The following is a 15,914-nucleotide window of genomic DNA, read 5'->3' as shown; positions in this document are numbered from 1 at the left end:
AATATTCACACATTTTGAAAGGTATATTGATTCATATCCTTAAGGGGATACTAATTTGTGGGGCAACAAGACCAACTCCAGGGGATTTTCTCATGACATGAATCATGTCATCCATTATATTCTGAATCTTCTATGATTTAATCTCGTTTGGATCAACCTCGCGTGTAGGCTCGTGCAAAACTAGTTCTCCGGCTTTTACAATAGACAATAGTCAAAATACATAAGTAAGAAAGACTAAAAAAAGATAGAATAAACAAAAAAAAACATTCCATGATGTTGATGCTCAACATCGATTGAACCCCAGAAAAAGACAGAATAGAAAAAAAACAAAAAAAAACCTTAAACATTGAAATATAAGTGTTAAAAATAAACCCTAAAATCGGAATAAGAAGAAAATAAACCCTGAAATCACAAATAAAAAGAAATACAGAACCTGATTTCATGATTATTGAAGGCTTGAATCTTGATCTTTATCAAGACTTTGATCTAATTCAAATCCGAAAAGAGAAGAGGGGAAAAATGAAAGTAGTGAGGTAAAAGTAACATAACAAGTTTTGATTCATACCTTTTCACAATGAAAGCAAGACGACGTGTGAAAAGTAGTAGGGAAAGGAGAAGCAGAGACAAGGGAGAAAGGGGAGGCGACAATAATTTAGGGTTTTGAGGGGAATGAGAGATGAGAGAAAACGGGAGAGAGAAAAAAGTGTGAGACAATGGGAAGATAGAATGAAATGGAAATTTGATAATAAGCGTGTGACATTTGTCATGCAAAAAGAGATTTGCGAATGTTTTAATTGTAACATTGGTTAATTATCAAGTTGTCCATAATGTAGAGTAATTATATTTTGATGGAAGGACAAATTTATAAGAGCGTGCAATAAGACTTTGAAGGATTGACAAGAGATTCTCAGTCTCTACTTTTAACACTTTATTAATTTATTTCCTTAATTTGAAAATAATATCCTAACAACAATAACAAATTGGTTTATGAAAAGAAAACATTGAATTCTTGTGAAATTATTAGTTTTTTTTTTTAAACTAAAAGATTAGTATCATTTTTGTTTGATAAAAAAATATAAAAGCAATTATTTAATTCAAATAATAACAAAATTAAAACTCGGTTGCTTTGGAAAATGAGAATTGGCAATTCCTAGTTTTGGCATAGGTTGGTGAGTGAAGACTGAGGAGCAACACTCCGAGGAGCCAAAGGGAAAAACACGACCTTTCCCTCTCTCCAAAGGATCTTCAAAACAAATTCCTCTTTCACTTGTTTTGTTTATTCCTACTATATATTCATCAATCAACCTCTCTTCTTCGTCAATCACTTCAGATCACACTCCTTTTCACCATGTCTCATTTGGCTGTGTCTCAGGTAATCCCACTTCTCTTTCTCCACCTTCTTTATCCTTTTTGCTTTCTATATACAAATGGGTCACTCAATCTACAATCAAAATTCCACCTTTATATTTGTTTCTTTACTTTTTGTTTTTTTCCCTAGGGTGGTGAATGAATATTTATTTCGAAACTTCAAAGCGGATAAATTTACCCCCAATTTGTAGTTTTTATTTAGTTATATGTTTTGGGATTCATGGTTATTGTACTAAATTTGATTATTTTTTTTGTTGCAGATGGCTGTAACTGTTCCTGTCAGCAGTGATTTCTCCGTCAGAAGATCTGCGTTTAAGGTTTGATATTTCTACTTACTCTGCAAACATGGTCGGTCATATGAATAATTTTGCGTTTAAGGTTTTGTCTTGTTGATATTATCTATGTCAGTGCTTCGGAAGCCTCAGCTGTATGAAGGATCTATACATATGTTACTTTGATTTGTTAAACTTTATGGCTTTTGAGAAACCTTGAAGGAACTATTATTGAGATTGATGGATGTTTGTTTCTTTCTGAATGAGTTCAGAAGAAACTAAACTTTTCTATACACGTTATCTATACCATAGAGATTCGACGAAGTTTTTCATTGGCTGTTGTTCCTGTTTAATTTATATGTGTATTTTTAAAATAAATTGCACTTGATGTTGCAGTCGTCAAACTTAAACTTTCGGGATAAATCATGGGCACCAGTATTTACGTTGGGCATGAAAGCTAAGAACTGTGGTTGGAGAAATCACAATGTGATTTGCATGTCAGTGCAACAAGCAAGTGTGCCGAAAGTTACCGTTTCCCCTTTGGAATTGGAAAATCCTTCTGAACCTCCCTTGAACTTACACAAGCCTAAAGAGCCTTATACAGCAACCATTGTTTCCGTCGAAAGATTAGTAGGACCAAAGGCTCCTGGGGAAACTTGTCATATTGTGATCAATCATGATGGAAATGTTCCTTACTGGGAGGGACAGAGTTACGGTGTTATTCCACCAGTAAGTCGCTTGTTAATGATACCATTTTATGCTTTTACTGTTTTTTCTATCCGAATACTGAATGTGAATTCACAATGGTACCTTTTTAGAACTTCAATTCATGCAGAAAGCATTTTTTCACTTTCTTTTTCTGAGATCATATGTGTGAGTTCACGCAGTTAAATTCTGAAATAATTTCATTCACTACTCATGAATACTATTGTACATGGATGGCAGGGTGAAAATCCAAAAAAACCCGGGTCTCCCCATAATGTTCGACTATATTCAATTGCTTCCACGAGGTATGGAGACAATTTTGATGGCAAAACAGCCAGTTTGTGTGTGCGTCGTGCTGTTTATTATGATCCCGTGACAGGGAAGGAAGATCCTTCAAAGAATGGTGTTTGTAGCAATTTTTTGTGTGACTCAAAGCCTGGAGACAAAATTAAGATCGCAGGTAAAACACAACTCTTTTAATTCCAAGTTCCAACATTGTAATGCATTGATGGATCTGGCGCAGTTGAAATAATTTATACTCCAATCTCTAATTTTTTGTACATGCTGTCATAACTATATTCTACAATTTTTGGGCAGGCCCCTCAGGGAAGATAATGCTTTTGCCAGAGGACGACCCAAATGCTACCCATATAATGATTGCCACTGGCACTGGCGTTGCTCCATATAGAGGCTATCTTCGTCGAATGTTCATGGAATCAGTTCCAACATTCAAGTTTGGTGGGCTAGCATGGCTCTTCCTTGGTGTTGCAAATGTCGATAGTCTCCTCTACGACGACGAGTTTACCAAATACCTTAAGGATTACCCGGACAACTTCCGGTACAACCGAGCACTCAGCAGAGAGGAAAAGAACAAGAACGGCGGCAAAATGTACGTGCAAGATAAGATTGAGGAATATAGCGATGAAATCTTCAAACTCTTGGATAATGGAGCACACATCTATTTCTGTGGTCTGAGAGGAATGATGCCTGGGATCCAAGAAACACTGAAAAGGGTTGCTGAGAAGAGAGGAGAAAGTTGGGAAGAAAAGCTTTCACAACTCAAGAAGAACAAACAATGGCATGTTGAAGTTTACTGATATTGTTTTTATTCTCTAATGCAGGATGCATAATAGTCTTCTAAGAAAAAGACAGAAGTGTTAGCAATTTTCATTCTTGTTTCTAGAAATTGTTTTGATTAATAATGTTCATTAAGCAGCTTGAGTAGCTGTATCTGTTCTGAATTAGTAGATTATAATGACGTTTTCTCTTGCCATATCTTGATGAATTATCATGTTAATCAATAAGGATTATTGTTAGTATGTTGAATTTTAGCATGACCTTGAATGATGCCAAAAATGTGTGAAATTGTGAGTGCTTGAGAAGTTAAATGATGAAAGCATGTACTTGTGTATGATGAGTTCCTTCAAGAGCAGAGGAATAGAGGGAAATTGGTGAGGCTTTCCAAAGTGTTGAACTTCAAAAGTATTAATTTTGTTTCCAAGTGCATTGATTGTTACTGTTAATTAATAAAGCCAAGTACTGTATTGTATATTAGCCAATTTTTTTTTTAAAACTCGGTATCCGGTACTACAGCCAACCAATAGGAGGGATATCAATTCCACCATCCAGAGCAAAGATCTGATAGTTCCTTAAACCTACTTATGTTAGCCTAAGTTGGGAGAATCAGTGGAAACAAATTGCTTATAAGCTTGTTGTTAAGTTTATCTGATTTTGTGACTGGACACATAACAGATCCAAACGGACTTGGCATATTAGGTGATGGCTTTTAATTGTCTTTATATGCTCTCTCCTGCCAAAATTCTTAAGGAGGTACTCTCTTCACTCATGGGGTGCGGTGGAAAGTCGGAAAGTCCTATTTGTCCCTAAAATCTAGATATTTATATTTGGACGCATCTTTTTTACACTTCGGTGAAAATTGGTGAATCATTCGTATTTTGTCAAAATTTAGTCCGACGATGCATCTCCGTATTAATATTAGGACGAGTTCGGAGATGCATCTCCGTAACAACCCTTAATTCAAAATTCATTGAGTTTTACGGAGATGTATCTCCGAACACGTTTAATTCATATACCCGCGTCAGACCTTTCCTCATCCATTCTTCATTTGTTGCAAACTCACTAAAACCCCATTTGAGGTCGTGAACAAGTTTCTTCAAGTTCATTTTTCAAGGTTCAATACTATATCTACTTCACTACATTCAATCTCAGGTCATTCGACTCACTACATTCAAGTTTTTTATCCACAATTCTCTTTCGGTAAGTTTCTCATTTGAGATTTGATGAATATATTAGGTAAAATAGGTTGTTTAAGACACATTAGGTACTAGTTACATTTGAAATAGGTAGCTTGTATAGACATGCATTCCCATTTGGTTGGAGAGTATGACATCAATGGGGTTTCTGCCATTTCTGCAACTCGCGAGTTTATCTGGAGATACATATTCAAATTTTGTCTGAACTGGTTTACGGAGATGCATCTTCGGATTTTTCTTTGACTGCAATGAGGAAAACTATATTGAAGATTAGCCACATGCTTACCTAGATGTCTCGGTCAAAGGGAATCAAGCGATCGAGCCCTTCCGGGTGTATCTTGACCATCGTGTAGAATATGACATTACCTTCTTCCCATATGGCGATCACTACCAGACGCGTCAACTGGACGTCATTTCTTTATACTCCAGATGATTGGCTTGCGGGTCAGGTATGATGTATGTGTGTCTTCCCGAGCGAGTGATGCACCATTTTGGGTATTTTCAGGTTATTCTGAGACACCCCTTAAAGTATGCTCTTCACACCATCCGCCACAGAGATTTTGATGCCATACTTGAGGATCTCGATAGTCATTTGGTACTAGAGGGCTATTGCAGAGTGCTAGCTCCTGTATAATTGGCTTATGCAAATAATAATATCACATGGTTCTATAAGGTGTCACATCCTATCATGACACCAGACGTTGTTGGAGGACCATCTAAGTCATCTCATCAAGAGATACTTGAGGATGAGTAGGCTAGGGATGACTACACCCATGACGTGTTGCTGCTCTGTTGGAGTATTGTGGATATTGCAAGATCAGACATAAATGCTTATTTTTTTAGGAAGGCAGTCCCTAGTTGGCCATCTTACAAGCCATTATTGTTGAGACACAAAATGTCTTGCAGTACATGAGGAATATGAGAAGTCGGGGGAGGGGGGGGGGGGGGGGGGGGGTAGACATAGCCATGAGTTTATACTTGTTTGTATTTTTGAAAAAAATTATGTAAGGTCGATACATTTGCATTTATTGAATTAATGTATGTATAGTATTTTTGAATCATGTTATGACACTCTTAAATGGTTTTATGATAAAATTTGGTCTAAACTAACCTAAAATATAAGTTGGCTTAAAACAATGTTAAAGTTAGGACAATGTTGCTGCCTAAAATGCATTTAGAAGGATTTTCAGATATGCATCTCTGAAATATATTATGTGATGTGCAATAAACATATTTTCAATCGCTGAAAATCCTTTCAAGGTTTTTTTACGGAGATGCATCTTCGGACCCCAGAAAATTTACGAATATGCATATGCAGACTAGATTTTTACAAAAATAAGGTGTGTGGCTAAATTACGGGGACTTGTGTGATTTTAGGTGCATCCGAAGATGCATCTTCGAAAACCAATAAGGATATTTTTGAATTTTCATAGGTGTTGGGCGCACCCAATGGGGTGGATAAGTATTCCCTAATTCTTAAATCAATTGTTAAAAGGCTTAAGAAGGATAAATTTGATGCCTTAAGCCTTGTTATCAACTGTTTAATAAACTTTCTCTTTTCATTAACTTATTTTAAAATTCAGTTATTGTTGAGCTTGTTAAGTCTCTCTCTCTCTCTCTCTCTCTCTCTCTCTCTCTCTCTATATATATATATATATATATATATATATATATATATATATATATATATATATATATATATATATATATATATATATATATATATATATATATATAATAAATTTTTCACATTCTAACATGGTATCATAAGTTTTTTCAATCCAATTGTTTTACTTATTCTTTTTCATTGAAACTACCTTCCATTATCATCGTCTTAGAGCTTTGTTCCATTCATGTCTCATCGTGTTAGCTCCTATTGATCCATAATTGGATCAAAATATTCTCTATTTTATTCATTCAAGCAACAAACCTTCTTCAGTTAAGGTTACTTCTATTCTTAATGGATCAAATTATCATTCATGGGCGTGATCAACGTGTCATGCTCTTGGTGCCAATATGAAATTTAGAATTCGTTGATGGATCTATTCCTATTCTAGATAATCACTTTGGTCCTTCCATTCTTGTTTAGAACAAATGCAACATGTTGATTTATTCTTGGATAACCAACTATGTTTCAAAATCCATTGCACAATCAATTGTGTTTGTTTTACGTATGAAATGATTTGAAGAACGTTTTTGTCAAAGTGATCTTGTTTGTATTTCTGAATTATAACAAGAAATATATGCTCTTAAGAAAGATTCCAAAATTTAAAAAAATTATTTATGAATTAAAAATTCTTTGGGAAGAATTGGAAATCAAGAAGCATTCACAATCTATTGTATGTTATTAGATTTCTCATAGGTTTGAATTAGAACTTTGTAGTGGTTGAATATCAAACTTTACTCGAGGATCCCTTGTCAATTATGAACAATATTTTTTCCATGGTTGTGCAACATGAGAGGCAGGATAATTTTGATCAACCCGGTGATTCTCAGGTCTTGATAAATGTTATAGGATTCAAGAAACCAAATTCTAAATTAGTAAATTTCAATTTTCAACTTAATACATCAAAGTTTAAATTGTGTACTCATTCTGGTAGAACTTGTCACGTCACTGAGGGTTGTTACAGGAAACATGGATTTTCACCTCATTTTGGTGAAGGATCAACGAAAAATAATTCAATTGCTAATGATAATGATGATGACACATATTCTATCAAGAAGAATAATGAGAAAAGTATTTCTTCACTAATTACTCAAGAACAATTTTACAAACTTGTGAATCTTCATCAGAATTCTACTGCTAGTCAAGGTATTTCTTCTGCAACTTCAAATTAGGCAAACTCTTCCTTATTTATAGGTGTGGAACCTTGTTTTTATGATGACAACTAATTATGAAAATTAGTCAAGCATAAGTAGTTAAACGGTTAAAGATGTAAAATATGATATTAGGGTTTCATAAGACTTGACTATCTGATGATGGAAACCAAATGGAATATAAATCAAGCCTCATCTCAAATGAACTCAAGAAAGTGTCTACAAGAAAGAAAGAATCAGACAAGTCTTCAAGAACTATAAAGCCCTATCTCGATTAGTCTAAGTGAATACTTTGTAAAGCACAGGGGAATCTCGTAAAAATGCATGGCTAAATCACACACACATACACACAAATATTTTTTAAACTGACTTTTCTTAAGAAAACATTTTCAAAAATATCTTGAAGTTGTGTCAGATGAATTGGAAGTTGTCTGAAAAGCTCCAGGTAAAATTTTGTCTTTGCCACTGGATTGGCACATTAAACCAATCGATTGATTCAGTTTAAAAATGGTCCCCAAGCAATCAGGACAACATCTTAATGAGGTGTAACGAATAAATATATTTTCTTTCAATTTTTAACTTGGTAATCGATTAAATTGGAGGCAACCAATTGATTAGTATATGTTGTCAATCGATTGGTAAGTCATAAGTTGGCCTTAAAATAATTTCCTTTTTGAGCTAACCTCTAACCAAAATTGGGTTTCATTTCACCTCTCTCTCTCTCTCTCTTATATATATATATATATATATATATATATATATATATATATATATATATATATATATATATATATATATATATATATATATATATATATATATATATATAATCTTTCCTTTTATTTACTTTCTCTCACTGAGAATTTAACCGAAGTGGTTTTTAAAAAAGTCTTTTTTTAAGTGAGGAAGTTGTAATTCTAAAAGGGCAGATTTGTAATTTCACCAAGGAACTTTTGTTTATACTTTGGTTGAACATTCCACTTAGGGATTATTTTTTTGGATTTAAAGCTAAACCCATAAAAAGCTTAGGTTTGGGATTTGTGTGATCGAGTCTCTTGTTTAGGTTGTAGATTAGCCTGTGGTAAAATCTCATAGGTTTTTGGTTAGCCCGTGGTAAAACCAAGTTTAGGTTAAATCTTACCCCGATATTAAAAGTTTGTTTAGGTTAGAGATCATACTGTTGTAAAATCTCATAGATATTAAAAGCTTGTTTAGGTTGGAGCTAATCTCGTTGTTAAAAGCTCCCAAGGTTTGTTTGAAGTTTGAAGACTAACTTCTCCAAGATTCTTGTGGAAAAGAGACTAACTGCTTCGATCCGCAATTTGGAAGGGAGACTCACCATTTCACTCCATAGTTTGTTGTTTAGTTGGATGCTCTCAACCATTAACACCCTGAGAGAATTCATATCCAATCTATACCTGACCTTGAAATATCTAATCCCCGATGGGTGAGTCAGTACAATCCGAGGGGATTAGCAAGAGACTCGCGAATGCTACTTGGGTAGCCTGAAGACATCCAAGGAAGAGTTTTTCCTTGTTGATGTTCCCCCTTATGAAGTTCCAAATACTGACTTTGAGTGTTGGGACCCCAAATTAGGAGTGGATGCTGAAAGGTTCACTCCCACAGAAGATTTGATAGAGGTCCAGATAGGTCCTCATGCCCACTAGTTGATCAACTCATTAAGATTGTCGACTTGTTCTCTTGGACTCCCTATGATATTCCAGGAATAGACAATTAAGTTGTGAGCCATCGCCTTGCCATTCACCCTTCCTCCAAACTAGTGGTGCAGAGGAAGCAGGAAGTTGGCGAGGAAAAGAGGGTCGCCATCGATGAAAAGGTGGGAAAGCTATATGAAATTGAGTTCATCATGGAAACAAAGTATCCCACATGACTATCCAACGTGGTTCTAGTACAGAAAACTAACAATATGTGGCACATGTGCATAGACTTCATAGATATGAACACCTCATGTCCCAAAGATTTGTACCCAATATAGGACATAAATCGCCTTATTGACAGATCACCAGGATATTGTATGTTGAGCTTCATGTACGCATACTTAGGGTACAACCAAATTTGGATAGATCACCTGGACGCGCCCAAAATTGCCTTCATGTCGAACCATGACAACTACTACTATAATGCCGTGTGTTTCAGCCTCAAAAATGTTGGCACTCGCTACCAGCGCCTCATGGATGTTTTTTCGCCCATCAGATAGGGAGAAACCTGGAGGTTTACATCGATGATATGATAATTAAGACTATTGAGAGGCACAATCATGTAGAGTATTTGGAAGATGTCATGTAGTCTGTTGGGAAGTATGATATGCGACTAAACCCCGCCAAGTGTTCTTTCAGGTTCCAAGCAGGAAACTTTTTGGGGTTCATGTTGACACAGAGAGGTATCGAGGCCAACCTATACAAGTTCCAAGCAGTCATCACGATGAGGAGCCCCACTAACATAAAGGAAGTGCAACAACTCACAGGTCGCCTCGCTGCCCTATCTCGCTTCCTTTCCTGCGCATGAGACAAAGAATTCCTCTTCTTTGTTGCCTTAAAGAATAAGGAGAGGTTTGAGTGGACCCTCAAGTGCGAGGAGGATTTCACCAAAGTAAATAATATCCTCACATCGCCCACCGTCCTCACTCGTCTGAGAGAGGGGTTGCAGTTACTGCTCTACCTATCGGTTATTGATCAGACGATGAGCTCAATCATCGTCCGAGAAATAGAAAGTGAGAAGAAAGTACATAATCTACAAAAAGTACATAATATACCTTCTTGCTTCTCCTCCTTTGAAATAGAGCACATCCCCCGTGAGGTAAACGAGGTGTACTCCCTGGAGGTTATCCCATAATTTAGCTAGATGTTGCCCATACTGCACTATCTGTAGACTAGCGAGCTACCATTAGACAAGGGAGAGGGAAGAAGGATCCAAAAACAAGCTACTAAGTACATTCATCTGGAAAACTATATAAAATAGGGAGGGCCTCACCCATGTTACGATGTCTGGGCCAGCATGAAACCTCTCTGGTTCTTACAGAGGTACACAAGGGCCCATGCAACAACCACATAGGTGGAAAAGCTCTCGCACACAAACTGTTAAGAGCGGGATATTATTGTCCTACCCTAATGAAAAATAATATCGACTTTTTCAAGAGGTGCGATCAATGTTAGAGACATTTTGACCTTCACCATGCCCCAACGTAACTTCTTTAGTCAATGACTTCGTCATGACCTTTCTACAAATGGGGCATGAACATTCTTGGCCTGGACCCCTTGAAACCCATTCATCTGAAGTTTCTAATAGTAGAAGTTAATTACTTCACCAAATGGATAGAAGCATAAGCATTAGCCAAGATTATGGCGGAAAGAGTGCTTCGTTTCTACTATCAGAAGATCATGTGAAAATATGGGCTCCTCGGGTCCATCGTCTTTGATAATAGGAACCAATTCGCCAGTGTTATGGTCACCGACTTTTATAAAGATTTGGAAAAACAAATAAAATATGTATCCATTTTACACCCTCAAGCTAACAGTCAGGCTGAGTCGGCGGACAAGGTAATTCTTAAGGGACTCAAGAAGAAACTCGACAATGCCAAAGGCTGGTGGACGGAACTGCTCCATGAGATATTATGTAGTACCACTATTTGTGCTATAGTTATTATCATTTTAACAGGTGAAAACAAGCGAGTTATTTGCATTTTTCATATAGTTTAAGTGGTTTTTACACCTTCTTTTACCGTTAATATCATTTAATCATTTCACTGTTTTTCATCAATTTATTTCCATTTTCTGCATTTAATATTTGGGTTGTGTGTTTTTACTGTTTTCATGTTCAAACACATCTTCAAGTACAATCAGATGCAGAAACCAAGGAGAATCACAAAGAATCAGAGAAGTGTTCCCATGCTCCAGTAGGTATGCTACGACCACCCGTAGCACCTGCTACGGGCCGTAGTAGGGAGGCCTATACCAAAAGCCAACTCCATCCAAAACAGGGGGCCACTACGGCCACCCGTAGCACCTGCTACGGGCGGTAGTGGAAGGTCTGGAACAAAGCCCAGATTTCACAGAGACAGTGGCCTGCTACGGTCATCCGTAGCATCTGCTACGAGTTGTAGAAGGGGGGCCTGGACGAGAGCATAAAAGACAGGGGCCTGCTACATCCATCTGTAGCACCGGCTATGGGCTGTAGCAGACATGCGTGCAAAAACCAGATATTTCCTTTATTTTTGTTAATTTTAACTGAAGGGCGTTTTGGTCCATTGAAGATCTGATTTCATTGACTATTGTTGATCTGTTTAAGGATAAAGAAAGAAAGAGGAGGACTTTTCTATTTAAGGGAGTTTTTTAGACAAGACGAGGACTTTTAGGGGGAGGTAAAAATCACATGATTCAGAATTAGAGTAAACAAGGTTTTGGGGGAGACGAAATTTTCATGAGCGAAAGCAATTGAAGATCAAATTTCATTTGAATACTTGTAATGTCTATATTTTATTTTTTGATTTTATTGAATATTATGAGTAGATAAACCCCCAAATGCTATGGGGTGTCCCTGATTTGAATCTGGAATAACTGTGATTTTATATTTGCAATAACAATGTTATTTTCAATAATTAATTTATTCTCTTAATGTCCTTAATGCTTGCTCTGTCGAACAAATGGGTTTGACTTACGGTTAACGATTAGGCTGGACCGCCATTGTTAATGCCTTGCTTGAGATTATTCTATAGTAGATATCACATAGGACTAGGGATACCCCATAGAAACCGGGATATTCTTGATAATTGAATGCTTAATTTCATCTGTAATTCTCTATGGACATAGGCATTAGGATGGATGATTAAAAGTTTTCTCACTAAGGACTTAGGAGTAAGCATCCTAAAGAACCGGTAATTAATTAGTTAAAATAAGTTTTTGCAATGTTAATTTAGAGTTGTTACTGAATCGAATCATACACTGTCTGTAGCATATACTACTCATATCTATTTTAACCGTTCGCGTACTTTATTTATTTTATTTGCATTTTCTTTCATAATTTCACCAAATTATCCCAAGACCCCCAAGCTTTTGTTTAGTTAAAATTAATCTCGAATTATGTATCGCCAAGCAGTCCTTGAGATCAATATTGGGGATTTCCCCTTTTTATTACTACATTGATAGGTTAGTACACTTGTTAATTTACCGATCAAGTTTTTGATGTCGTTGCCGAGGACTATTAAAGATAATAGAGTTCATAGATATATTTCAATTAAAATTTTGCTGCTCTGGAGCTAAAAAATTTATTTTTCAGTTTTTTATTTTTACCTCTAGTTTTGTGGCTATTTTTGGTTATTACTAATATTTGTCTAATCCTTGTATGCATGGAAAGCCCTCAGCTGATTTTACTTTTGACGCAGAACCAGAAAGAACGTTGCACGCCAGGCTCCGATAAGCTAGGAAAGCAAGGTTGGCCGCCTCTGAAGCAAAAAATTTTGAGCCCTCAGATACAGAATCCGATAGAGAGAGAGAAGATCCAATTATCGTTGAATAACAAGAAAGACTTCTTAGAGATTATGGAGGAGCAAATGCCCCATTGGGACGTTTGACTATAGTGAATCAACTAGTGAATGTTCCAAATTTTCAGTTGCACCCAATACTATCCGTCAGCTTGAGAAGAGGCCTTTTACAGAGAAAATAAATGAAGATGCAAATAAACATTTGTAAAGGTTTCTTACTATGAACACTACTTTGAAGATTGAGGGGCACACTGAAGAAGCCAAAAAATTGAGAATGTTCCTTTTCACTCTAGCTGAAGACGCCGAAGAATGGTTTTGCTCATTACTAGCTGGAAGTATTACTACGTAGGAACAAATGGAAACAACTTTTCTGAATGAGTATTTTCCTGCTTCTGTTTATATTAGAAAAAGATATGATATTGTGAATTTTAAGCAGAATGAAGGGGAATCACTGGATGATGCTTACAAGAGATTCAAAAGGTTACTGGTTGCATGTCCTACTCATAATTTGGATCAGACTGAACAGATGCAGATGTTCGTAAATGGTCTCAAAATGAACACCAAACAACTTGTTTATACAGCTGACGGTGGCTCATCCAGTTTTATAACAGCCACTGGTATCAAGAAGATAATAGAAGCCATTGCTGCAAACAAACATTTGGAGTTATATGATCGGAGTGTGAGTAAACCAGATGGTGTGATTGATTTAAAACTTGCCAATCAGATTGTGAAGATGGAAGACCAAGTTGTTGCTGAAGTTGAGAAAAAACTTAAAGCTATGAATATAGGTACTTAACAAGGAGCCCAGGTTCAACATGTTCAAGCTGTTAATTGTGAGATCTGTGGGGGACCCCATTTTTCCACACAGTGTGTTGCAACCGCACAAAAAATTGAAGAGATAAATTTTTTGAAGCAGAACAACCCTTATTATAACACTTATAATCTAGGCTAAAGAATCATCAAAGATTCCCCTAGAAAGGTCAGCAAGGGAATGTTCAAAAGCAGAGTCCCAGTCAATATCAAAACCAGCCACAACAATATCAACAATAACAACATCCTCCACAATAATAGCAGTATCAACAACAAGCACCCAAAAAGGCCGATTGGGAACTTGCCATTGAAAAGATGGAAACTCAAAATTCCCAGTTCCAAGAAGAAACAAGAAATAATCAGAGGAACACTACTGCTTCTATCAAAAATCTTGAAGTTCAGATGAGCCAGATAGCACAATAACCCACAAATCAAGCTTAAGGCACCCTTCCGAGTGCAACAATACAAAATCCAAGACATCATGAGAATGTTAATGTTGTCGCAACAAGAAGTCAGAAAGTTGCTAAAGATGAATAGGAGAAGGCAACAAAGGATTACCAGGTCATAGAGGTAGATCTGGAAGTGAGGGAAAATAAGAAAGGAGAAGAAGAAGAAGTTATACCATCAATAAAGCCAACTGAAGAGAAAAAAAATGCTAAACCAGTGATTAAGCTACCTTACCCTCAGAGAGTGACAAAGAAGGATCCAAAAGAGTAAGACTTTGAGAAATTCATCATAATATTCAAAAAGTTAGAGGTTAACATGCCTTTATTTGAAGCACTTGAGCAAATGCCCATGTACCAAAAATTCATGAAAGAGGTAATCTCTAGAAAGAGACCAATAGGAGATGGGTCGGTAACCGTTAATGAAAAATATAATGCTATATCACCGAGTGGGAGAATCTCGATCAAGCAGAAGGATCTTGGATCTGTTACAGTCTCATGCAATATAAAAGACAGAACTTTCAAGAAGATACTTATTGATTCAGGAGCTAGTGTGAGTCTGATGCCATTGTCAATCTATCAAAGGATTGGTATTGGTAAAGTGAGTGATACATGGACAAACTTGAAATTTGCATATCATTCCATAAAGAATGCATGTGGGATAGAGGAAGACGTATTGGTGATAATAGAGGAATTTAGCTTTCATGTTGATTTTGTGATCATGGACATACCTGGAGATAATGAGACACCTATCATTTTGGGTCGCCCATTCATGCAGACAAGTCGATGCAATTTGGATATAGAACATGGTACACTGACTTTAAAAACTTATGTTGATGAAATAACCTTGAATGTGCTTGAAAACAGGAATCTAGAGGTAGAAAAAGAAAATCAATATCAAGTAGGCATGATCAAGACAAATGTGAAAGGCAAAAGTAACATGCCTACATCATAAAAACTCTCAAGAAGGCCATCTCAACTGGTATCACATCCATTAGCAACCCTGAGCGGAAAACCTCCTATTTCCATTCCAAAAGCCATGGGAAAGAAGAGAAAGCAATATCGAGGTAAGGATATGGAAGTTGGAAGTGAATTGTGGCACGAAGTAGCCCATATCTCTGAAAAAGACGGCTTCTTGGTTTTGGAAAAGGCAAGCAACAAGGTGTGGAAGCTGGAGTACCCCCCATAATAGGGGAATGAAGCGTCAAGTTAATGACGATAAACGAGTGTTGCTTGGGAGGAAACCCAAGGAAAGTATTCGTATTTTTTATGTTATAGTTTCAATTTTATATTAAGTTCTGAGTTTTGTTGGCTTTAAGTTGGTTTATTTTTTGTTGTTTACTTTCATCTAGTAATGTGATAATTGTAGCTTTAATGGTTGTGCGAAAAGTACCCAAACTGAAGGCATGTGTGTCCTGTATGCATGTTAACTCGCCAATATATATTTTTTATATACCTCTAGATGATCTGATTGGTTTAATTGAGTTGGACTGAGAGTTGAGCAGGTTTACCACAACTGATTGAGAAGCCACATTGAGCAAGAGGTACTGTGAAGGTTGTCAGCTCTACCTAACATGGTGAGAGCAGAAAAAGCCAAACACAATGTACATCATAAGAGAGCATACAAGTACGTCTTTATCATTTAGAACTTACGTACGTTCTTTTCTGATTTCGGTTGCATGATTACATACACCAAGGCACATTTTTTTCTACCCCTGAGCCTTTCTAG

The 15,914-nt window shown here is 36.4% G+C and overlaps 2 protein-coding genes across 2 annotated transcripts; both read left to right on the top strand.

Moving 5' to 3' along the window:
• The first annotated feature begins 1,128 nt into the window (after positions 1-1,128).
• LOC127075418 (ferredoxin--NADP reductase, root isozyme, chloroplastic) lies at positions 1,129-3,661 on the top strand. Its single transcript, NM_001426844.1, has 5 exons — positions 1,129-1,372; positions 1,629-1,685; positions 2,037-2,369; positions 2,586-2,805; positions 2,943-3,661. Exons 1-5 carry the CDS (start codon positions 1,349-1,351, stop codon positions 3,440-3,442), a joined length of 1,134 nt encoding a protein of 377 aa, NP_001413773.1. The 5' UTR covers positions 1,129-1,348; the 3' UTR covers positions 3,443-3,661.
• Positions 3,662-14,504: 10,843 nt separating this feature from the next.
• Positions 14,505-15,140, top strand: LOC127111301 (uncharacterized). The gene has a single exon (XM_051046182.1). The coding sequence runs from the start codon at positions 14,505-14,507 to the stop codon at positions 15,138-15,140; it is 636 nt and encodes a 211-aa protein (XP_050902139.1).
• Positions 15,141-15,914: the final 774 nt, after the last annotated feature.

This window comes from Lathyrus oleraceus, chromosome 1 (assembly GCF_024323335.1).
Source record: "Lathyrus oleraceus cultivar Zhongwan6 chromosome 1, CAAS_Psat_ZW6_1.0, whole genome shotgun sequence".
Taxonomy (NCBI): Eukaryota; Viridiplantae; Streptophyta; class Magnoliopsida; order Fabales; family Fabaceae; genus Lathyrus; species Lathyrus oleraceus.
The sequence above is the reverse complement of the archived record's forward strand: the minus strand, read 5'-3'. Positions and strand labels throughout refer to the sequence as shown.

Coding starts and splice junctions, on each gene's coding strand:
- LOC127075418 (NM_001426844.1), top strand. CDS start 1,349: ATGTCTCATTTGGCTGTGTCTCAG. Junction 1,373..1,628: donor CTCATTTGGCTGTGTCTCAG/GTAATCCCACTT, acceptor TTTTTGTTGCAG/ATGGCTGTAACTGTTCCTGT. Junction 2,370..2,585: donor GTTACGGTGTTATTCCACCA/GTAAGTCGCTTG, acceptor CATGGATGGCAG/GGTGAAAATCCAAAAAAACC.
- LOC127111301 (XM_051046182.1), top strand. CDS start 14,505: ATGCCTTTATTTGAAGCACTTGAGCAAATGCCCATGTACCAAAAATTC.